Source organism: Branchiostoma lanceolatum, chromosome 15 (genome assembly GCF_035083965.1).
Source record: "Branchiostoma lanceolatum isolate klBraLanc5 chromosome 15, klBraLanc5.hap2, whole genome shotgun sequence".
Classification (NCBI taxonomy): domain Eukaryota; kingdom Metazoa; phylum Chordata; class Leptocardii; order Amphioxiformes; family Branchiostomatidae; genus Branchiostoma; species Branchiostoma lanceolatum.
In genome coordinates, this window is record NC_089736.1 from 9,340,661 (window position 1) to 9,364,935 (window position 24,275).

Consider the following 24,275-nt stretch of genomic DNA (forward strand, 5'->3'; position numbering starts at 1 on the left):
CAATGCAACATTACCGTACATGTATATCCTACTCATTGTGTCTGTGGGACTAGCAAAAGTAGAGGCAATGCAAAGCAGTATGGGTAAGGGGATGAAGTCTGCCATCTCTGATTGATGACATGTTTGGGTTTTACAGTGACTACGAACACTTGACAGTGGGGAGAGGGGACGGAGGAAGCCAAGTAAATCCATTGACGTGCACCCCACAGAGGGACCTCCCTGCGGCGGAACAGGCACTGTTTCAGATCCCTACAGAGGACAGCACACTGGGGGCGGAGCCTGGGGTCACTGACCCTGATCTACACAGGGTGCTGGAGCTGTCCAGGCTGTCTGCACAGTTAGCTCCCACTGAGTCTGCTGGTAAATTTTTTTTTTTTACGATCTCGCTCAATGCAAGGCCGTAGGGGGCCTCTTCTAAGCATTGAACTAATTGAACTAATGTAGCTAAGGAGAGAGATATGTTTGTTTTGAAGGTTTGTAGGTTATATTCGGGGGGAAAGCAGTGGGGAGGGAGTTCCATAGTTTTGCTGTTTGTGGAAAAAAGGTGTTACTGTAGAATGACTTTTGAGGCTGGTAGTTGTACAGTATAGTGGTGTGAGTCAGGGGAAAACCTGGCGGTACACTTAAACATTCTCTGTGGTGGGATGAGTAGTGAAATGTTACCTTAGTTTGTCTTTTTGCTATTGATAGATTAATGGTTTGTGACTAAATAAGAATAAAGGTGAAATGGGAACTGTGGATAACAATGATAACAAGAATCATGGTTTGTATTCAATTAAGAGAAACGGTAGAATAGGAAGTCCAAAGAGGAGAAAATGTGGATCAAAATACAAAACATTCAGATAAGATATACCTTGTAGTTGCATGCATTATGTGACAGTTATCCTTTGTTCACAGGTGGACTACATCAAGTTTTTACCCTGCATTGATAAGTTCTTCCAAAAGACATAAAAATTTCCTTTCGGTAGGACTAGGAGTTTCAGGAAATGATATTTTAGAAAGGACCTCAATATACGTGTACAACTTTATTTTTTTGGTAGGTGCCTATAACAACTTCTTTTCTAATTGGAAATCTTTTCCCCTTCAGCAGGAGACCAGGGAGAGGATGAACTGATCCGTGCCATAGAGCTCTCACTCCAGCTTTCCACAACAAACTCTTCCACCGCTCGGCCCTTACTGCCACAGGTTCCCCTACCGGTCCAGTCCGACTCTGTCCCCTCCACAAATACAAACATGTCAAACCACAGCAACAACAACAACTCCATTCCCTCCTCAGGGCCCGTCCTCGTGGCCCCAACACCTCAGCAAACTGTGCCGTCTACTGAGAAACATGTGCCCAACATTCCAGAAGAAGTAGTAGACGGAGTGCAGAGTGAATCCACACTGGTGGAGGACGTACCCGAGGCAGGATGGGTGAGTGTGCCGCTCTCTGGAGACACCCTCGGGGCCACGGCCTCACCAGGAGCGGAGAAAAAGTCTTGTAAAGGCTCGGATTCACCCAGAAGGAAAAGCAGGAAAGGTGAACCTAAGGTAGTGCTGGTCAGTCCTGCTGAAGTTGAGCTGCAGAAGCAGCAATCAGCATCTACTAGTAAGATGAAGGTGGAGGAGGCAGAATGGCTGGAGGTTGGGGAGAGGACTGAGTTTCTTGAGGCCACCCTGCGAGCGTGGCTTACTGACGAGGGCTGGTTAGGTAGAAACACTCCCGGCAATCCTGCGGCCGGCCAGAACACGGCGCCCAAGGACGTCGCAGCAAAAGTAGATGGCATGTCACCAAAAACAGAAGCAAACGTCGCCGCCGAGGAAGGGCTCGAATTTCTGTGCTCTGTGCCTGACAACGGAAATGCAAACACAGCCACGGGTGCGGGGGAGGAGCTGAGCGACTTCCCCACCCCCCCTGCTGAAGTCAAGTCGCTCATTTGGGAGCCTCCAAGCGACGAGCCGGAAACAGAGCCTGGTAGTCTCCTAGCCATGGACTCTCACACTTTGTACAACCTTGCCGAAATCGATTCCATTGTAATCAACAGTGTACAAAGGGCAGAAGCAGTTTCAGGAGACCCTGCAGGAGAAGAAACAACAGAGCTCATTGGCGCAGTAGGGTTAGGAGAAAGTAGTTTGAAATCAGTACAAAACAGCAACCCTTCTAGCACAAAGGAAGCTGTAAAGGAACTTGAGCTAAAGTTTGAAGATGACCCAACTACCCCGAAAGACTATCTAGAAACCAACCTTGACTCGCCGTTTGAGTTGACTGATGACCTTCAGGCATTGTGCGCAAAGCTGCCTTTGAGTAGGGAATTTCCCAGGATCCCTGCAGCAGACGAGATTTGGATTCCTCAAGAACGGATCCCCGAACCTTTTGTGTTTGACACAGCTTTAACCCCGCAGGCAGTGCCATCATCAAACGCTAACAATACCGGGGCAATGAACATGGAGGTAGAATCAGAGGGGAGTCCAGGACTAGTAGGTGATAATAAGGACACAGTAGTGCCCAATATGTTTGCACATGTACCTGTACAGGGCCCCACTACTTCCCTTTCTGCGGCTATCACAGATGCACACCAGGCACTCTTCGGCAACACCATGGCATTTCCAGGAGGTCAGGAAAGTGTTCCGAGCCATCCTGTACTTCCAGCCTCGCGTCTTTCCGTTGGGCCGCCCTCCCAACATCCACAGATTACAAACACAAGGCATCCAGCGACGGGCCGCCACCAATCGGGAGGGAAATCCCCAACGTTTGGTCAGAAGGTGCCCGAGCCGCCGCCCCGCCTTACTAGGGAAAGAAGGCTGGCACTAGAGGCCGCCAGCAAGGCGCAGAGTATCTGGGAGAGAAGGGAAAAGGACGCATCTGCATCGTCCGATACAGGCGACCAAAGGAGAGGCCATAGACGAAAATCAAAAAATAGAAAGAGAAGCAAAGAGGAGGGGAGAGGGAATGAGGGAAGGAGAAGGGCATCAGTGGAGGGAGCAAGAGGGGTTGGGGAGGGGTGGTATGATCCTTTAGATGATGATGATATACCTGCCACTTTGGTGTAGGTTCTGAGGTTTTCCTGTGATTTCAGATTTTGTGTACTTCGTGTGTCAAAAACAAGTGCATACTAACACTACATGTAATAGTGTTGTGGCCATACTATACAGTACACATATATCTAGTACTCCAGCTAAAGAATCATCCCGAACTGCTGTTGATAGCTCACAGTGTTAGAAATAAAAAACAGATTAAAACTCCAAGCCACTACTTGTGAAGAAGACCTGCACTATAATGTCCGAGACATGTACTTGCCAAACTAATTACCGGGTGTAGCAGCTCAGAATATACCCCTGGCCACAATATACCTGGGTATATTGTGGTCAGGGGTATATTCCTGCCTGCTACACTGGAATACATGTAAATGTAGGATACACAGTACCAGTCTTGTATACTTTTGACTGACTGACATGTTATTCTATCTCCATAAAAAAGGTACTTTTCTTGTGCCTTGTTGTCAGTTTTACAGCGTGATCTTGACTCAGTTTACCGCTAGCCAAATGGAGGCTGGACCCTTCAACAATGTGGACTGTAAATATCACTTCTTCCAAAATTCAGTCATCTACCTAGAAATATGAGCAACTCTGTTGTAGCTATTGCTTTGGGTGCTTTTTCCATAGTCACATTTGATCGAATCAGGAGTGGTGAGACATGAAGACTCAAAGACTTTGTAAGAAGTAATGTGATTGGTCCATCTTGGTTTGTTACTGAGATTACCCAGGATTCAGTAGTTAGTGTTTGGTTTCTATATTTAGTTATTAGAATTTTCAGTTACAAGTAAAGCAAAAGGCCACTTTGGAAATTCCTTTAGAAATGCTTTGCATTGTTTATGATGATTTTCTGTGGTGAATTGTCATAGGATAAGGATGACTTATTAACATAAACAGTTTAAAGCAGAGCAGGTGATCTACATGAAAGAAAGATGCTGATTGGTCACTGAAAACAGATTGATAGGAACACTTCTATTGGTGTTGGAAACAAAAATCAAGTTGCCATATTTAGTAACTTCTGTCACAGAATGCCAAGTGGGCATTGTTAATGGTAACAGTGTGAATGCCCTGTGTTTTTTAACAGGACACTAGAATCAGTATGAAGAGCTTAACAAAAAGCGGTTAAGGTCATGTACACAATACTGTCACATCCAACTATTAGCAAGTGTGTCTGAAAACGTCTTCATATGACACCTAGCAGTTTGGGCAAAAGCTGTCTGAAGAAAAGCAATAAGAGACAAAAAGAAATCTTAATAGTTCCTGTAATTTATTCTCGTTGGCAATCATTTATTTTAGCCACATTGTGAGAGCTGCTACTGTATAGAATCCTCCTATTATGTTTATTGTCACAACTATTTCCAACTAATACATTCAATTTGTAAGTAAAATAACATATGCTAAAATATCTGTCTTTATTATTAAGCAAAAACATTCCAATGCCAGATTGTAAGATTTTGATAATAGAACTTTTGCTAATGTTTATTCTATATTCTATATTAGCTTTGCATTTTTCTCACCATGTTTTTCATTTTTTTTCTGGCTATTGGTAGCAAATGAAACTCAGTCTTCTACTAGTATTTTTAGCACATCAAACACAGTTTGTACATTCAAATCAATGGCTAATGTAAGTGGGACTCGTGAAAAAAATAACAATAGATGTAAGTGCCATAGCCGTACATTTACACAAATGTAAACGTCAGTAAAAATGATAGTGGCAATTGTCCATGTTAGTACTTCAAGTTGAGTGCAGATATGGGTATGCTTGAAGTTACCTGTCATATGCAATGACTTCTGATAGTTCTATGATTTAATGCTGTGTTTTGTCAATTCAGATGTCTGGGCTGAAGTGTGTCATTGAACTTGTGGAAAGTTTTTTAAAGGCCCTGCTCCAGAGGCATCACCAAAAAGACGGTGAAGTCTATGCACTGAATTCACACCTATTCTGGCTATACATGCTTTTTCACTAACGTTTGCCATTTGCATGTTTTGTGAGCTATTATTGGCTCCCAGTTGATACGTGATTTTCTTTCAGCCAATCAGCTTTCAAGACACATTTTTGTGATTGGCTAGTGTCATTACCATGTTAGGGCATTTGCCCATATTTGATCTGTGTGTATCTTGCATTTGTCATCTTGAAAAGTTTCACAGATGTGAACAATTACAGATAACCACAGCATGATATTCAAACTAACATTATGCATCAACAGTTGTCTTTTACAGATGTAATTTTCTGGAAATCTATGCAAATTTGAAAAATGTCATAATAACTAATTGTTCTTACATTAAATGTTTGTATGTACAATCATACCGGCCATGCATGGTAGCAATAAATGTTTGGTGTGTACATTGAGATCTGCTTCATGTTTTTGTAAGATCGCCAGCAATATTATGATTTTAGAAATGCAGGGTCTTGTTGTGGTGCAGTATTGGCCTTTCCATGGATCCCATTGCATCTTGGGAGATGTAGTGCACTATGGGTACTGCAAGGGGCATCAAAATCATCACCATGGCAACAGACTATACACAGTATGCATGTGCTGTATACGTCGTGTCATGGTAATGATCATGTTTACCTCCCAAGCTACCCATAGTGCCTTGCATCACACAGCTTGCAATGGGATCCTTGAAAAAAGGTCTACTGGGAACAGGCCAGAAGTTTTCACTCATACAGCAGTATTTGTTGCTGCGACACCTGGAATAACCTGCGGTTTTCTTCCCTCACGAAGGAAAGAGAAGAAGATCTTTTTCCTCAAAGTGGCCACAGGTGCCGGGCTCTGTTTAAACTGCCCTCCCCCTTTCCTTGCAATGGCCTTCCCTACTTCTTCATTGACCTTGATGAGGATGCTTAGAAGGTCGTGTCTGTTCCCCATGTTGTCTAACGTCTCCACTAGTTTGGTGACAAACCAGGAGCCCTGCGTCTTGCTGCGGTAGGAAACGTAACCGGGGATCGTCGAGTAACTCAGGAGGAAGTCGGCCTCGTTGGGGATGGTTTCCTGGAACGCTTCCAGACCATCCGAAGCGTCAGTCCTAATATCGCTAATGCCACGCTGCTCGCTTCGCCCCTGACAAGCCTGGATGAAGAACAGCTTTGGCTTCCCACTAAGGGATGGGCACTTGGTAGACTTGATTTCTTCTGCCAGGTCCCGGATGCTGACAGGGACACTGTCGGATCCATACACCTGGCCCTGACTGCCGTGTGATAGGATACAGGCAACGAAGCAGTCATAGTTTCGGTGATCGGCGCGGCGGACTTCGGTGAAGAGGTTAATGAGTTGATCATGTGTGAGGTCTTCCTGTAGGGTGACCTCAAAACCAAGCTTGTCGAAGATGTAGTTCAAATTATCTGGAAAAGAACACAATATACAGTCAAAAATTGTGCAAATTTTGACATCTTTTTGGTGGTCCCTTAAACATTAGTACAAGCATTAAGGATCTGGTCTATAGTGACCACCTGTATACATAGACAATATTCCCATTAGTCACACTCATAGATCCTTTTCATTTATCAAGTAATTAGATGTGCCAAAAAATATGGTTCAGAATTATCAGTAGAATTAGCATGCAATTTTGTACCTCTGTCCACGTTTGTTCCTTCCCGATTCTCGAGCCTTTGTTTACTGTTTGGGTTTCGATGGTCGTGGAAGAACTGTTTGTTGTTGACAATGACAGCCAGGCCGCGAGGATTATGTTCCATTCCGTAACACGGCATCTCTTCTCGCTGCCGTGCCCTCTCCTGCTCGAGCTTCAGTTCCAGCTCTCGCTGAATGATAGCCTGGAGATCAGCCGGCGCGGGGCCCAGGCCAGCAGGTACCTCCTGTGCTGGGTCTGGTGGTTGCTGGTCTGCTACTCTGGCTGTCTGCCGGGCTTGGCTGTCTGATACTCTACCAGCCTGCTGCATCAGCTCTGTCTGGATCATCTGTTGGTACCCTGAAGACAAATAAACCAAACTTTTATATGTTTTTGAAATAGACATCAATATCAAGATATTCCTTAGAATACAGGGTTTACCAATATACACTTACTGACTTAGTTGCAACTTTTTTCTGTCAAGGCTTTCAATACGACAGACCACAACTTACCAATCAACAATCTTATCACCTATGGATTTAATGATTCCTCTAACTGCAATAACATTCTCAAATAGTCATAACATGATGTACCACAAGGATCCATTCTAGGCCCCATTTTACGAACACATACCTTGTTGTGGAGGCCCCATCATGTTTTGTGTCATGGCCACCAGGTTAGCTTCCTGGTAGGCTGGATTCTGCTGTTGTGTCTGAGGGTCTAGTGGTCTGTGTTGTGGAGTAGAGTCACCTTTCATCGGTGAAGGAGGGAAACCTTCATCAGGGGAGCCCTTCCCACCTCCGCTTCTTGATGGTGTGCTGGCTGTTGCACAAATATATATGTCAAAATAGTAGCCAAGAAAATCCCAAGGATTGTGTAATTATGCTTCTAATTATCATTACCGAGCATTAAGCATTAAACTTATTTTCTTATCCAAAACATGATGGATAAATTCTCAAAACTATGTTGTTTATCAAGGGAAAGGCTGCTCCCTGTAAAAACATACCCTTCTTCTGAAACAGAAAGGAAACTAATGCTGCCCTATGTGGCACTACAAGGGTTTGACTGAATGAACTTGTTTTATCAATAACTATTTACATGTACTAGTTAGAAATACAGCGTGAATTACAGTTACTGTAACTACATACTATCATATTATGTTCCAGCTATCATAGCGAGTGTGTGTACTATGTATCAGTACTTTCAGTTTGCTTAGATTTTTTCAAAACAGCAATAATCTTTATGTCATTGACAGAACTGTTATGTGTCGTTGGTGAATGAATTGGATGAAATGATTTGGTCATCGATGAAAGAAATGTTTACCTTCATAGTTCTGTACAATGTTCTTCAGGTCTGGCCGCTCGTGTGTTTGCAGTAATTCATGCAGCACCTGGACATTATCACTGCTCAGGTGCATCCCTTGTTCCAGAGCAATGGCCAAGGAGAGAAAACTGTCCACCTGAAGTTTAATAAAGCAATTGATGAGATTCAAAAGATCAAATTCTCATCATGTTATTCTTATTGCAAAGTTTTGAAAAGGAGATAACATAAATGTTTGTATATCAACATTGCCAGTAAAAGCACTGTTTTAACTAGCATGATGTCTCACAACTATGTACTAGTAATGTTATCTAAGTGAAAAATCCTCTTGTTGAAGTGAAACATGAAGCTTTTTCATTTAGCTGACATTGACATTGCAATGTGGCTTCACCACAGATAAGATGTTTTTTGCAAGCAGTCACCAGGAATTTCCCAACACTCTAACAATGCGTGGTGGTTAATCCTCCAACTTTGATTGAAAATACATATTACAAAATTCATGCAGTTGTATTTACCGTTTCCAGCTTGTTTCTTGATATGTAGGCTGCAGCCATGAACTTCATGTCATCAAAGTCACGATTGGTCAGTTCTTCAGACACTTCTAACAGCATCACCCTGTACACAGATCATGATCATGTTGTCAGCAATGATTACTCCTTTTTTCAAGATTTCCCTGTTTAACCTCCTTGGTTTCTTTGAACCTTTGCTTATGCATGAAAACTCAAAATCTGCCTGCTGGCCACTCACGGACAGAACACGTACATTGAACATATATGTGGAAAAACGTATGAGCTTGCTTGAGAAAGATCACCCTTCTTTTTATACAAATGTACCGGTCTGATTCACCTTTAAAAGCATCATTATATAGTATGTACAGGCTATTATCTAGCAGGGGGTCCAGGCGTCTTTTGGACGCCCTAGACAAAGACAAATCAGGATAGGACCAATAGTTTTCATAACTTTTTTTCTCTTCTCATGCTTACCTGAATGGATTCAACAGTGCCCTGCCACGGCCTATCTCTCTGGACACCTGTTCAGGGCGCCAGGATAGCTTCCTCAACAAGTCTGCCCTCTGGATCCTGTACAGGAGCTCCGTCAAGAACATCAGGTTGTTCTGCCCGAGCAGGCCTTTGTTCTCCAGGTGTCTGAACACGTCCAGGGATCCTTTGGCATTCTCCAGCTTAGCGGCAGGAATAAAGTCTCTGCAGAGGAACTTTAAGGAGGCAATGTCCCCCGATGTAAGGTCATCGTCAATGTCCTTAAGAGCCCTTCTGAAGGTGAAGTTCGGGTCGACTGCATCGGTTGCCAAACCGGTGCTTGGAAGTCCGGCCATTTTAGATTCTTTTTTGTTCTTATGCAAAATTGAATCTGAAAATGATAAAACGCAGTGGTGTTAACTTTCATGCATACACAGCAGTAAAGATTATGTCAGAGACATGCGTTCTAAATTTTTAAGACTGGTTTTATATCAAATGATATTCATTTCTCTAATCTTCATGATGGACATCTGTCTTACATTAGAAGGAAACTTAGATGTAAACATCAGCTGACATCTTTGTTCAAGGATATGAGATTTGACATAAACATACGTTACCAATCACTCTTAAACCCCTTAAGGTGTTAAGATTTAAAAAAAAACAAGGTTAAGCATGTCCAAATTTGATGATGACTGTTGCATATTTGAGTTTACATTTAACAGCTGTTGGTTCTTAACTTAAGATTTTGATGGACCTCATAGAAACAACAGCAAAACAGCAAATCAATGTGTAAAATTCGTTGACTTGGGCTAAGATTAGCTTACCTTTCATGTTCCCGAGGAAGTGGGCTACCTTTCCGGATATTTTATATGATGATAATTTTTTCCCGGTGGCAACTTAGAAAAAACATGCACTAAAAGTAAACTAAGTACAGCATCTGCAGATGAACTTCATGCATGAACCTGTCTGCCGAATGTGAAACAAGGAACTAAACCAAGGAGAGTTTACTTACCACATCATCCTGGATGTTTGTAAAGCCTCTATTTTAGAGTGGAAAAGTCCCGAAGTGCGCAATCCACAGCAACCGAAACCAGGGGGGATTCCCCTTTTTCTGACTCACTTCCGGGTTCAGCTCTAATGGGTCGAAGGTCACCAAGCAAAGGCCAAAGGTCTTAAACTTTTATTACATTTGTCCATGAAATAAAGATTTGTGCGACTAATATTTACAAAAAGGTGAGAGATAAACATCTGTGGTATATATTTCTAACTTGTACATTTTTGTGTGAAAAATTATGTCAATGTCGTACCCAGATTGGGAACGAGAGTGTGTCAAGGTACCGCCATCTTGGTTTGGAAGGTCGTGCGAAACACCTTGGAGAAAAAATAACATTTTTGCACTGTTGTAGCCTGAAAAGGTTGCTGTCAGACCTGCCAACATGGGAGGAGACGGTCATGGTCCTCCTAAGGAGCTCAAGATTCCAGACTGGCGGATCTACCAGATTAAAGGAACGCCGCTAGAAGACGTGCAGAGAAAGTTACACGCGAAAGGACTACACGACCCTTGGCTCAGGTTCACATACAAATTTTTGCGTTTATACTATAGTATATGTTTATATATATTATATATACATCATATACGTCTACAGTATCGTTATGCCTGTGTTTTCCTGTATCTGACAGTTTCCTGTGTATGGCTTTTCTACCATTTAGTTTACTCCTCAATGCTATCTACACTACAGTGCAAGTCTGTCTTCCATATATAGGAGGGTAGATGTAGTTCCAGGTAGATTTACCTGAGTCTTTCCGCTTTTGAACCTAACTGATTTTGAGAATTTGGGGACGACTTTTTCGTTCTGCAAAATTTTTTAGATTAGCGTGTGGTAGGTTGTTCTGAAATGTATATTAAACTTTAAAGCCATCATTTGATGATGGTTATGTTATGATGAATAGGAGGCTATAAGTTTGAATTGTCATCTGAGGTTTAAGAGATGACATTCTTCTTTATGAAGCCTCAAGGAAGAGTATAGTTCGAAAAATTAAAATTATTTGAAAAGAAAAAATTCTCAACTTATGCTATGATGGTCATAAAAGTCATGACCTTATGTGACTCCAGGGATGAAGAGGATTAGAAAGTAAGTACATGTGTGCTATAGTTTGTTTGGCTGTTGGTTGTTTGTTCATTTGTTTGTTGATTAGTTGGTTGTTTAGATATATAGATTTCAGAGACAACTTAATTGATAACAAACAAGGATTAACCACCACGATAAACCGCCTTAATACTTTATACTAACACATGTTTATCATCTTTGTGTAGGAATGAAGCGTGGAGGTTCACCCATCTTCCAAGAATCACCTTCCCCATGATTGCGTTCCGCGGCTTCAAGTACGGGTTCGCAGCCTTCGTGGTGGCGCTGGCAGTGGAGAAGGCTTTCTTCAGCAGTGACGACCACGGCCACCATTAACAAGCCCCATCCTACCCAGCATAACAGTCATCAACAACACCCCTATTCTGGCAGTGGAATGGTCAAGAATGTCCCTGATGTCAAGAGGAAAACAGGACTGTTACACTCTTACCACTGAGGGATGTTTTTGAACAGATTGCTCAGAGCAGCTAGGAACTCATGTCTTTGTAGTTACAACTGGTGATTAAATCAAATGATGACAACATTCAGCTGTATTTTCTGTATACATGTATAGAAAAATGGTCTGCATTCTGGTCTTCTACCTGTAATTGTTTTGATTTTCACTCACTGTTTGAGTTTGCCACGCAGAAAAGTATAATGTGAAAGAGAATTATTGTAGAATAAAGGATGTAATAAACCATGTTCAATTGTTTCTTCTTTCAGGAAAAAGTCAGTATGCAGTAGGAAAACACACCTGGGGTAATTTGGGGGGGGATTTCCCTTGTCCCATCATACCTCTTTTCTTTGCATAGCTTGCGCTTCATCATTTTAAGGTTTTACCTTGACATGCAGACTAATAGTGCTTTTACACATTTCCTATGACATGGTAGCGTGCGTTTGCCGTCTCACAAAGCGACTAAACTACATGATGACTCCTAACGTATACTGAACTTCATTGCCAATACTGAGACACTATTGGTTGTCTAAATGAACGGTCCAGATTCATATATTGTAGTTTGTACAAGTTTCAGCATTATCCAAATGATGCACTGTGCCAAGCATTTCATGATAGACATATCTGCACAGCTGATATTCATAGCTATACTACAAGGAATATAATGTCATATTTCCTGATCATGTTTCATGCTGAATGCTAAAACTACGGTGGCAGAATTTTTACTTGATAGGGCTATTGTGATGCCAACAGGAAAGCAGTCATTCTCAATTGAAGTGAAGCATGATGCTTTTTCAAGTATCTAATAGTGCAATGTGGCTTCACTACAGCTTGCATTTTCAGCCAAGCACGGCCAGGTCCCCCCCACTCTTCTCTATAAGTGGGTTGGGTTCTTTTACGTGCAGAGGTTTGACGCTGTAGGCTCCCTCATACAATGCCAACAACTACTTTGTCATTGAACCTATTCTAAGAAATAGTCTTCTGCCAATGATTTCTCAAATTTGGTGCTTTAACTATCTGCATGGTATATTAGGTGGGAACGGGTTTTCTGCACATGAAAAATTTGCGCATGAAGAATTTGCGTGTGAAAAAATAAATTTCTTAAAATATGTCAGAAAATGTGCAGTATAATTTTCTTAGACAGGAAAATTTGATCTCATGATACAATTTGCCATCTGACACCTGAATTTTTGATTTGAAAACTCCTGATTTTTAAGTCCCTTGGGAATAGGTCCCTTGGGAATAGTTAAACTTTTTGGGGCTTGAAACCTAAACTTTTAAAAATCACTTAAATCTTTAAGAAAAACATAGTTAACTTACTTATGTAAGGTTTTGTATTGTAAAATGTAACTATTTGAAGCGTTTCTCCATTTTATTAGCCTAATTTCATCTTTTCTCAAGCAGATTCTTTCACGCGCAAATTTCAAACTTTTTTGCTCGTGAAAACTTAATATTTGAAAGTCACTTGAAGATTGAAAGAACAATACCGGTATTTTGAACTGTAGAATGCAACAATAGGATACTTAATTCCATTGTGTGTCATCTTTTTTCAAGTTTTAAGCTTAAAACCCCAAAAAGGGTTTTAAATCCCTTGGGAGTCAGCTTAGATATTCCCAAGGGACCTAAAATTCAAACCCAGAATTCAGGAAACAGATGAAAAATCATATCATGGGGTAAACATTTTTCTGACTTAGAATTTTGTAGTGCACATTTTTTGACACATATCTTGAACTTTATTTTTTCACGCGTAAATTTTTCACGCGCAAGTTTTTCACGCGCAAATTTCTCACGCGCACTAAACCCCAACCCCAGTAGGTCAGGGTTTTTGCCTTGGCGGCATGCTGTGCCATTAACAATTAGTTTGTCTATATTGATCTTTCCGTTTTTCCTGCTTGAATTGTCTTTCAACCCTGTTAGCACAGACAATTAATACTGGCATTAGTACAGAAAGTTAACTATACCAGGTAAAGAACTATCCCTTGGTTGCACATCCATTTCATCCTGTGGTTATAATAATTAATAACAAGCAAATACAGTTTGGTCCAACCTCTGTTTATTCATGAAAAGCTCAAATCTGCCTGCAGCCCACTTTTCATTTAAGTCATGATGGAAGATGAAAGGGTCAGAAAAATATAACAGAGACATACAGATTACATGATTGAAGTCCTAATAAATCTATAAACATAAAGTGGCACATAAATTGTATCACAACACAGTTCAAGCTGGCATAGAGTAAACTATCATTTAAGTTAAACTGAAAAAGTTCACATTGAGCTTTCAGAATTCTGTTTGATATGCATCAAAGCACCTATAAGTGCTATCAATGTAAAGTACAACTCTGGCAGAGTCTGTGATAATGGGGGCATTATTGCACTGGATATGCAAGTGGATCACAGCACAATATTTTGCAAAAGGTAGTACAACAATGTCAACTGGCGTGATAGGGGTCCCCAGGGTGTCCCATGAAACCCAAATCGGGTTTACGGCACTTTATTTAGGGTGCGTCCTTTATTAGAAGAAATACGGTAATACTGGATCTGGATCTAAGCAATAATTACAATGTAGCTAAAGAGAGCTGGCATAAACTTTATGACATGTCTAATGTTTCAGGTCTTTTATTGCACCAAAAATGTACATACACTTAGCTTAGATAATGTATTTGTATATGTTATCTTTGGTCTCAGCATGTTCTGAAATATACAAATAAAATCCCACTGTACAAGGTTATGGCTTTACCCATGCAGCTAACTGCTAAGGTAGCCAATTGGCATTAAAATTTGTATTCATTATTGGGTAAAAAAGCAGAGAGAACATTAAATCAGTTTATTTCTTTATACATTGTAATATCACAATTCTCTTACAGTGTAAAAACATTGCAGCCAGTATGTACAAAGAATGCAACAAGCAACCAAGCTAGTATTCTAATCAATACTCATATTACTAGAGCTCTTTTGCATTGTCCTATAAGAAGTCAATATAAAAATGACTTTCCTATTAATTCTATGCAGTGAAAAGATGTCTTCAATCTATGAAGTTGGTGTTAAGTTGACAGTCCCTCCTTTCTGACATGCACTCACCTGCAAAAAATTGATATTGGGTTATTTTCAAGTCATAACCACATGCCACAGTGTGCCCGTGAAGCTGTAATTAGGCCAAATGGTGTTTATGCTGTGACCAATTTAGATTCAAATGACCAGTTATGTGCTGCAATAAACAAGACCTAACAGGGTACTGCCTTAAAACCAACTAATCTAACAGCCTAGCTAATGAGCCATAACTATTGTGTATTGCATATACATGTATCTAACTTCATAACAAGTTGCCTACAGTCTAGCATAATGATCATGTGTTCACTATTGCCCTTATCAAACTCGTTCTGCCAATTAATTTTCATCGGAGACTGTTATCAAACAGTATTGTAGATAGTACTACATACCAAGCCATATGATTGTCTTTGGTTGTTGGTACAGCATTGCTTGAGGCATTTCCCTTAAAAAGAAAGACAAAAGCTTGCTTGGGTTATGTTTACAAAGTGAATACAAGTTTAAGCCTACACCAGCACAGTTTATTATGCCTGCATGGTGGTTTCTTATCCAAATTTCAATTGCATAGTTGAACATAGTTGAAGTTAACAAAAATTGCATCAAACATACTTTTTCGTTAAAGGGCATAAGACACCAATGACATCAACATAAAGAATTTCCTGAAATTACATAAAACATAATACTACTGTTTAATAACAGAGAAATTTGCACAAAATATTCACACTTCGGATGTTATTGAACATCGAACCATCAAAACTTCATACCTCCAGCTTTTGATTCTTCCCACCAGGTAATTACATTAATCAGTGACTTGCCCAGTCATGACGTCACAATGAACATGGCAGCCGATTTGGAACTTTGCACTGTGGCTCGGAAAGAACGTTATTTTTACAAGCAAACAAAATACTACAGGAGATATTGTTGTGTCCTTTAATTGAATGTTATCACCATAATTAAGCACTGTTTGCTCATCAAATAATGTTTTTCGCAAGCTGTGGTGTAAGGTTCCGAACTGGCTGCCGTGTTCATTGTGATGTCATCACTGATTAATGTAATCACCTGGTGAGAAGATCAGATAAAAATAAAGAGCTGGATCCATGGAAGTATGGTTTCTGATGGTTCGATGTTAAATAATATCAGAAGGGTGTGTATTTGTTTTAAACGTTTATATTCCTTGAATGATGCTACTCCTATTTCAGATAATAAAATGTTTTATTTTGGTGTCTTATGCCCTGTAAATGCTGCAAATACACAAAGTGTACCTTTCCTATCACTTTAATATTACAAAATGACAAGTCTCAGTACTATAATGTTAAAGGCTACTTTTTTTATTATATTTAAACCGGATAGTGAGTGAGTGACAGTGGATTGCAGTTACAGTGTTCCATTAAACATACAATTATCTTGTGTACAACTGACATAGAATGTACTTACATATCTGACATTTGTTCTGAAGAAAAATTCCCAGGCCAAGAGCCACCAGAAAGGCCATCACAATACCTGCAACATAAAGTCTTAATGATTGGATATGCATTCCAAAAGCTATCTGCCACCAAGGGGCAAATAATCGAACACCTAAATTTGGTGTGGGTGACCCACATACCAAACACATGTATCGAAAAATATCTGTTCACCGCTTCTTGGGTTAGGCTGCTGTGGTAGGTTTTCAACTGGCTTGTTTCTATTACAGTGCTTAGGTTACTATTGGAAGAGAGAATACACTAATCACTTACACTTAAAATATTTTACAAAAAACAGCTGAGCCCTAAGGAAAGAAGGAAGTTAACACAGAAAGCAGTTACCAACCTTTAAAGATTTTGTTTGCATCTAGAGCAGTAACAAGCTCAATGGCTATATTTATATGACTAATGTTGCCCAAGACTGATACATTATTAAATTGCACAGGTTCTTCTGGTAATTCTACCTGCACCTAAACCTGTGCTGGTCAATGTCACAAGACCATGGGTCTAGGGTAATGGCCAACTACAACCAGTAGTGCCCCAAAATGCCTTACAAAATATGCATCTTGCATGAAAAACAACCTACCAGTTATATAGTTACCATTGCTGCTACTGTTCACTTGCTCTGAAACACAAGAATAACAATAATAGTAAGTCACAAAGACAATAAAAATTTTTACAAAATGACAAGCAAGCTTGTATACTACCTAATAGCACATATATATAAATTCATATTCTGCAGTTCAGACTCATTCAAAATATAGATAGGGGTTACACTTGTCTTCACTCTCAGCCACAGGTCAAAGATATACAATTACCATCTGAAACATCTGATCATGACATGATAGAGAATTTATCCAGTTGCTTGATTTATTTTATATCATGTAATGTTGTACCTGGATGTCTAACCTTCATCAACGTATTCATCAAATTATTTGAATGATGATTTAATGAAAATAATGGAGCTTGAATCATTTAAAAGACTAGGCCATATTTTTAGGACTTACTTTCTAGGAGGTTGAAGACGTAGTATTTTTCTTCGAAATACAGACGCTGTCGCTGGTCCGCCCTACAGATGACATCAGTAACACCTAACTTCTCCACGTCATCTAGATGCACAGTGGATGCCGTACTGTTATAACTCAGGATGGATCCATTCTTGTATTTCAGAGCCCAGGAGATTTCAGGAACAGGGTTCCCTTCTGCCTTGCATGTGAAGGTGTTGCCAGTTCTGTTGTGACTGATGTAGACTTCAACTGTGAACAAAATTGTTTTATCATGGTCACATAAGGTAGCATATGCAGCATTCCTAACATTCACTGGTGATAAAAAGACAACCTCTTTTCCCACTGCAGGCTAGCCTGAGTACCATCCTCTGTGGTGACCGCTGGCTCCAAAAGAAACGCTTGCTAACATGTTTTTTTTAGCCAGCGGTCACTACGGAGGATGATGCGATTTTTTTTAGCCAGCGGTCACTACGGAGGATGGTACTCAGGCTAAATGCAAGCCCACTTGAAGGGAAAGCTTCACCTTACATTGGTATACAAAACTTATATATATCAGTCTTAACCAATACAGTATCAAAATTAGACAAAGAGATCTGTATCAAAGGTTGGCATTGATAGACCACTTTACAGTTCCCTTTGCATGCTGGGAAAAACGGAGAACTCTGGGTAACATAGGGGGCAAGCAAAATCATTTAGTAATTCATTACCATGATAACATAAACTAGTCTGGACACGGTACACATAATGTCACGATGGTAATGTATGTGTTGCTTACACACATACCCCACCCATGATTTTGTTATCTTTAGAAGGTTTACTCATGAGTGACTGTATTTGTGATCTTAGCAAACAAAATGTTGAATCCAATGTTTGAATTACTTATTAGAATTAGACCAAGTTATGCCGGAACGCTTGCAACTTGGCTTGCTGAGATATATTGGATACCCCTAAACTTATAGCCTCTACCAGGCTCCAAAGGCAGCTGGAAAGAGTAGAAATTGGCCAAATAAACAGGAAAACATGAAAGAGGAGTTAGTTTGCTAAAGCCAGTAAAGGGGTGCAGTTTGCCACTCTGGGATGGCATATTGGACCCTCTCTCCGTAGCCAACTTCCTTAGCAATACTATTCACTCTATTTGGCCAATTTCTACTATTTTTCCAGCCATCCGCGGAGCCTGGTAGAGGCTACTAAACTTACACCAGCAGTCCATTGTAAGGTGTGCTTCCCCCATTTCCCTGGTATTATTTGCTGTGACTGTGAATGTTTTGCTACATGGTAGCTTGAGTTCACTGGTCGATATGCTGCACCCATTCTGCACCCAGCCAGTTTCTATTAACTCCTGAGGAAACACCTGCAGAGTAAGATAAAATTACAATAGTAACAGTTATGATGATGGTGATAAACAATAACTGTCACAGAGTGACTTTAACGCTAAAGACATGTTAGAACTCAAGAGATTTTACAGCTTTATATGTACACAAAATACAATTCTGTGTTACTGATAGCCAACATTTTTGTTCTGAGAACAGAGTGTACTGATACCACTACATAGAGTTGTGTAAAGCTCTTACAATGAATCTGGAAGTGGAAGGGACCTCAGGATTGGCGTCAATGCTGCAGTTGACTTCTGCTGGACGACCAACCACCAATTGTGCTGTAACATTGCAGTCCAATCTTGGAGTATCTAGATTTGGAAAGCAATAATAGAAAAAATGCTAATCATTCTCTCGAAAACATGTTTGTATCATATGCATTCTTTTAACTGATTTTGGCCAACATTAACGCCAGACAAATGCTACTTTCTTTTTTTACAGATATTAGTATGGAAGTGCTACAGATTTTTTACTGTACAAACCTATACATTGCCACCACAATCTTTGGGTTAAAATGTCTCAGGTTTACTATATACAAGTTGGCTCTTACAAAACAGAAACAAAGAAATAATAAGGGGGACACTTACATTGGACATCCAAAGGCACCCTCGGGGACGTCTTCGTTTGGTCTCCATCAGTCACATTGCAGTAGATTTCTTTCCCGTTGTCAATTCTGGTAGCTGTATATGCTATCCAGAACGTTATGCGGTTTCCAACAATTGTTGGACGGTTCTCAGAGTTAATGACATTGGTACCATTGTACCACATGGCACTGATCAAATCTGGCTCTTTCGTGTCCAAACTACAAGTCCAGTTGACTTTTTCTCCCTCTTCAATAGGGCCTTTATTCTGCAGACTGACAGTTGGAGTTCCCAGCTTATCTGCAGGACAAAGACATGAATGCAGAAACATTACCAATAAAACAGCGCAAAGTTGAATAGTCACAGTGTAATCATGCCATCAAAATGACAATATATAGTCATTGGTCTTTGTCATGGAGCTACTGACAATTTTTGTCATTTTATGGAAATATTGCAAGCAAAGTATGATCAATATTGAAATATTTGGCATATTCATAATGCAAATGTACATGTAAATTAATCTAGAACGTTACTTGGAACCAACCAACCAACACAGGTGTGAACACAACATCTGAAACCATCAGAATATCTGGAAAGACTATTTTCAGGCTACATGTTGTATATATATATATATATATAGTTACATTTTACAAGACAGTACAAGGTGTTAGTAGTAAAGTTAGGGAAAAAGACTACAAATATCAACAAAGAAAATAGGAAAATAAGGTGGTAAATGTAGATTGAAACAGATAGGAATTATTTATTGTTAGTAATGTAACAACATGTAACTGTGAGTAGCACAGGATTTGACATCTAGGGATTTTGCATCTCTGCAATGTGCGTTTTATTGTTATTGTTATTGCTACAGCTGGGGTAACTGAAACTGGTATTTAGCCTATTGCCTACGTGCTCAGGCCAGAAACTGGCCCATTGCTAAATATACATGTACCACAAAGTCAAGTTCTCACCCTTATTACACCAGTCCGTCATAATCTAAGACCGTGGCCCTTAGAAAATCATTCTGTAACCAGCCACTTGGGCCTGACCTTTCACAGCAAGACAGCACATAGTCAATCTGTAGTGTAAGAATCTGCTCTGAACTGGGGGTAAACAGTTAACTCATTGATTTCCTCAGAATCCATGATCCACTCTCCAAATCATAGTTTCATGGATGGCATGAAGTTGCAGAAAGCCTTCACATCTTGACTCAGGTATACTGTTTACCTCCAGCTCAGAGCCATGATCATAGGATCAAAGACAATAAGGTTAAAGTCAATTTGATAGTTGATACATTACAGTCAAAGAATCAACCAATCAGAGAAAGAAAGAAACAGAGAGGATAAGCTTGTATACAGGAGAAAGGGAAGACAACTAGGATGATACATAGATATGTACATGTATGTGTGGAACTGTGGAAAAGTTTAATGTATACAAATACTAGTACTGTAATACCAAGAAAGGGGAGCTACTAAAATAAGGATTTTCTTGACTGACATACATTTGTACATGACAATAATGACCTTGTCATCCAAGTGAAGTAATACTGTCTTGTTTCGTACCTGTTATTTTGATCTTGTTTTCAGTAAGAGCATCGTGCATCTTGAGATCTTCATACTTTATTTTACACACATACATCTCAGAGCCACCCCGAAATCCTGTCAGGCACAATTTCTGTTGTTCTTCTTCAAAGATGTAGTTTCTGTAGCTGTCAGGAATAGACTGTGGTCCAGCAACGGCATCACACTCAAAAAACTGTGTACGGAAAAAATTTAAGCACAAGCTGTAACTTCATCATAATCACAACATGGACTGTTTCAATATCATGATCAAACAATGATACTACTACTACTGTGCAACTTTTATATTAGTATAAGCTCATGCCATTTTTGATCTCTTGGGTTTGTCACTTTGATTTTCTTCTGATGAGAAAAGATGTACATTCAGTGAATATACAAGTGTTACATTTTGATAAAAACACTTGAAGAAAGTCTTTGTCTTTCTGGATATTTAAGACTTTCCTTACATTCATCCTAATACTTACCTTTGTATTGCTGTTTTTCTGGATTAAATCAAATCCTTTCACAACCTCCGTTGTATCATACGAGCAAGAGAAACAGCAAGGGTCACCACGGTAGCATGTTGTCTGGACGGTCTTGATGATCTGGCCACCGGTACCGAGTACTGAAAAGGAAAAAAAAATGTAAAATGTCTACTGGTATAAATATATGTACATACATGTATTGTATTCTTATTCCTATATTCATGTTTCAGATGATAATACATATGTGTTAGTGTCTTTTGGTGTTATATTTGGAAATTTGTAATTTGCAGAAAATACTACATTGCAGGTAAATATCAATTTACAAACTTGTGATGTCGGTGAATATTCCCTGAAAAAATAGGCATTTGCTAAAAAAAAGAGAGACGGAAAGTGTCAACTTCAGTTTATGTCACTTTGGATAAATGTATTGACTTGGAACTCAGAATCCATAGATAGAAGAGCACCCTCATTACATTCCTAGAAAAAAAAAATCTAGATTCCTGTAGCCTTTGATATCCAGATTGGAACATTCTCTAGAAGACAATTAGTAGTACATGTACCAGTGGCCGAAGTGTCATTTTCTGCCATCCTTTTGTCTCTTGGAAGCTCACTCGGAGGTTGTTCCAGGCAGATAGGTTTCCCACCTTCTGCACTCTGAAGCAAGCACACAGCTGCCAAAAACAGAGCTGCAGAGGGGGAACATCAAAAACAAACATTTTACATTTATTTAAGTCAAGTGAAGTCAAACTTCACTCAAAGCCTTTATTATCTCCATGAAAAAAGGCTTTTTCATGGATATACTGTTTTGCTTGCGTTTGGTATTTGTGTGTATGTTTGTGTCACCGGATGCTTAAAGTCACCATAACTGTAGAACCTGTACATGGATCGTAATGATTTTTGGTATGTGGGTGGGTGTTAAGTGGAGGAAGGTCAAGGTCGATTTTGGGCCCCCTGGCATTTGTGATTGGAACTGCAATGGCGTATTTTTAAAAATCTTCAATGTAGAAGAACTGAAGAGAGGATCGACAGATCGTCATGTTATTTGGTACACAGGTAGGTTAGACCAAGATGTACACACTTAAGTGCAAACTATGCAAATGAGACCTAATTTGCATAAGTAAGGAGGTAAATCGTTTGCATGTGTGTCGCTGGATGCTTAAAGTCAGCATAACTGTAGAACGTGTAGATGGATTGTAATGATATTTGGTATGTGGGTATGCGCTGGGAGGAGAATGGTCAAGGTCGATTTTGGGCCCCCTAGTTTGTGTCCCTGGAACTACAATGGCCTATTTGTAAAAATGTTCTAAAGGGGTATAACTGAAGAAAGGAACAACAGATTTCCATGTTATTTGGTACGCAGGTAGGTTGGACAGAGATGTACACACTGAAGTGCAAATCATGCAAAGTTAGTGTGTTTGCGTGCGTGTGCACGTGTGTGTATGTTTGTGTCACCGTGTGTGTATGTATGTGTCACCGGATGCTTAAAATCAGCATAACTATAGAACGTGTGGATGAATTGTAATGATATTTGGTATGTGGGTAGGTGTCGGGAGGAGAAAGGTCAAGGTCGATTTTGGGCCCCCTGGTATGTGTCACTGGAACTCTAATGGCGTATTTGTCAAAATCTTCAAAGGAGAATAACTGAAGAAAGGAGCGACAGATTTTCATGTTATTTACTATGCAGGTAGCCTAAGCAGAGATGTATACAATGAACTGCAAATTATGCAAATTGGACTTAATTTGCATAAGTAATGAGGAAAATCTATATCTGCAGTGTTGTCATGTGGCACGCCATCTGTCAGTAGCTATTTATAGAAAAGTAGGTCAGACTCTTCCCCTTGCAGTGTGGGTCATACCATTGAGCGATATAGAATGGGGGGAACTGGTTTAATAGAAAAACAACGTTTCATGGAGATTTTGGGTCCTAAGACTCTTGTTTTACTTTGAAATACTTGTTCGGCCACATGGCCGCTTTTCAACAAGGTCGAAGTTAAATGGAGGGGTAGGAGTTACGGATATAGAGTACAAAAATTTTACAAAAATGATATCATCACAATCATAGATAATACATTAAAATAAGTAATTAAATAAATAAATACATGGATACATCATTAAGTATATGTATATATATGACATATATACATGTAAATATATATACATACATACACATACATACATACATACATACATACATACATACATACATACATACATGATATTACATATACATTATATGTTCATATCAAGCAAAAACTCCCTTCGTTAGTCGCCACGGCTACTCCCCCCGTAATTTTTAATAGGGGCGGCGGAGGTTAACCAGGGTAACCGATTTAATCAGGGTATATATAAAACCGGTAGCCACGGCAACTGTTGCAGTATGATTACACTTAATGACACTAACATGTCGTGGCAACATGACGGGGTAAATCTACATCCGGAAGTCCCGCGAAAGAGCTCGATTTCAAAAAGTGTCGGCTGCCCCCCAAGCACAATTCAAATACATGATTTTCACCTTGAATATTTTTGCAACGTTATGTATGAAAATAGACAACACAAAGCAACGTACCTGTCAAACATGACAAAGCCATCATCAAGACTCTTAATTGAATTAAACCTTCCAAAACACTGGAATCACGTGTGGTCCCGACGTGAAGCTGCAGCTAAATATCTCTGACCTCCTTGCTGTGACCCAAACAGTCTGGAAGTCATCCGCGTAGAAAATAGTGCGGAAGAACGATTCCAAAATTTCTCGCCTTTCTCAGATGGAAAAGACCAGAGATCGCAAATGCAAATGTTACACAAGAGGTGGATTCAGCTGATTGCGGTTTTACGTTCACGTAACCGTTCTGATTTTAGTGCTGAGTACGCGGAACCATTTTGGGGTGAAAAGGCTGTACCGGTCGAGGGTTGGGTTGCAAGGTCTTGCAAGCAGATACAGTGTTGTTTTTTTTTTTTTTTTGCCATGATACTTTTCTTCGTATCATTATCAATATTTCAAACTATAATTCCAAGTTTATCTTTTGAAGTTATGTGCATGGGACTGCTGTGTTTACAAAATATTGTGTCTCATCTGAATGGAAATAAAACAATTCACCCCTTATACCCTTACGAAGTGGTTTAACCCTAGTCTGGGTATCCAATGAGAACGTCCCGCAAGTTCAGTTAGTCTCTAACAGACTCCTTACTGGATCCTGTAAAGTGCAGTTTTGAAGTAAATTTTGGTGAAATGTACGTTTTTTTATGAACAAGGCATCTGACAATTCCCTACCTGTCAGTCAAGCCTTCTTTGGTTGGATAATTACGCTCTAGTTAACCA

General features: G+C 39.9%; 4 protein-coding genes across 6 annotated transcripts; 2 read left to right on the forward strand and 2 right to left on the reverse strand.

The window, feature by feature from the left end:
- Window positions 1–104: 104 nt before the first annotated feature.
- LOC136420588 (uncharacterized) lies at window positions 105–5,362 on the forward strand. Of its 2 annotated transcripts, none has more exons than XM_066407597.1 (2): window positions 105–360; window positions 1,088–5,362. In XM_066407597.1, the coding sequence occupies exons 1-2, from the start codon at window positions 120–122 to the stop codon at window positions 3,028–3,030; spliced, it is 2,184 nt and encodes a 727-aa protein (XP_066263694.1). In that variant the 5' UTR covers window positions 105–119; the 3' UTR covers window positions 3,031–5,362. The 2 variants fall into 2 exon arrangements, with proteins under 2 accessions (XP_066263694.1, XP_066263695.1); XM_066407598.1 differs by having other exon boundaries at window positions 1,091–5,362.
- Window positions 4,263–10,002, reverse strand: LOC136420600 (caspase-8-like). 2 transcript variants are annotated; one of them, XM_066407621.1, is made up of 7 exons: window positions 9,889–10,002; window positions 8,883–9,267; window positions 8,415–8,514; window positions 7,903–8,038; window positions 7,213–7,401; window positions 6,586–6,939; window positions 4,263–6,355 (listed from the first exon to the last, which is right to left on the reverse strand). In XM_066407621.1, the coding sequence occupies exons 2-7, from the start codon at window positions 9,230–9,232 to the stop codon at window positions 5,676–5,678; spliced, it is 1,809 nt and encodes a 602-aa protein (XP_066263718.1). In that variant the 5' UTR covers window positions 9,233–9,267; window positions 9,889–10,002; the 3' UTR covers window positions 4,263–5,675. The 2 variants fall into 2 exon arrangements, with proteins under 2 accessions (XP_066263718.1, XP_066263717.1); XM_066407620.1 differs by lacking the exon at window positions 9,889–10,002 and adding an exon at window positions 9,701–9,822.
- A 189-nt stretch (window positions 10,003–10,191) lies between these two features.
- On the forward strand, window positions 10,192–11,701 carry LOC136420651 (NADH dehydrogenase [ubiquinone] 1 beta subcomplex subunit 3-like). Its single transcript, XM_066407707.1, has 2 exons — window positions 10,192–10,446; window positions 11,191–11,701. Exons 1-2 carry the CDS (start codon window positions 10,313–10,315, stop codon window positions 11,336–11,338), a joined length of 282 nt encoding a protein of 93 aa, XP_066263804.1. The 5' UTR covers window positions 10,192–10,312; the 3' UTR covers window positions 11,339–11,701.
- Window positions 11,702–13,486: 1,785 nt separating this feature from the next.
- LOC136420609 (uncharacterized) lies at window positions 13,487–23,915 on the reverse strand. Its single transcript, XM_066407642.1, has 12 exons — window positions 23,526–23,915; window positions 21,520–21,645; window positions 20,960–21,099; window positions 20,478–20,670; window positions 18,925–19,218; window positions 18,536–18,648; window positions 18,162–18,315; window positions 16,965–17,213; window positions 16,544–16,582; window positions 15,932–15,997; window positions 14,890–14,942; window positions 13,487–14,530 (listed from the first exon to the last, which is right to left on the reverse strand). Exons 1-12 carry the CDS (start codon window positions 23,548–23,550, stop codon window positions 14,480–14,482), a joined length of 1,503 nt encoding a protein of 500 aa, XP_066263739.1. The 5' UTR covers window positions 23,551–23,915; the 3' UTR covers window positions 13,487–14,479.
- Between the last annotated feature and the right edge of the window lie 360 nt (window positions 23,916–24,275).

Coding starts and splice junctions, on each gene's coding strand:
- LOC136420588 (XM_066407597.1), top strand. CDS start 120: ATGTTTGGGTTTTACAGTGACTACGAACACTTGACAGTGGGGAGAGGG. Junction 361..1,087: donor AGCTCCCACTGAGTCTGCTG/GTAAATTTTTTT, acceptor TTTCCCCTTCAG/CAGGAGACCAGGGAGAGGAT.
- LOC136420600 (XM_066407620.1), bottom strand. Junction 8,039..8,414: donor CAAGAAACAAGCTGGAAACG/GTAAATACAACT, acceptor ATTAAACTTCAG/GTGGACAGTTTTCTCTCCTT. Junction 7,402..7,902: donor CATTGTACAGAACTATGAAG/GTAAACATTTCT, acceptor TTTGTGCAACAG/CCAGCACACCATCAAGAAGC.
- LOC136420651 (XM_066407707.1), top strand. CDS start 10,313: ATGGGAGGAGACGGTCATGGTCCTCCTAAGGAGCTCAAGATTCCAGAC. Junction 10,447..11,190: donor CTACACGACCCTTGGCTCAG/GTTCACATACAA, acceptor ATCTTTGTGTAG/GAATGAAGCGTGGAGGTTCA.
- LOC136420609 (XM_066407642.1), bottom strand. CDS start 23,550: ATGATGGCTTTGTCATGTTTGACAG. Junction 15,998..16,543: donor CAATGGTAACTATATAACTG/GTAGGTTGTTTT, acceptor TTTATGTTGCAG/GTATTGTGATGGCCTTTCTG. Junction 14,531..14,889: donor AAAGACAATCATATGGCTTG/GTATGTAGTACT, acceptor AATTTTTTGCAG/GTGAGTGCATGTCAGAAAGG.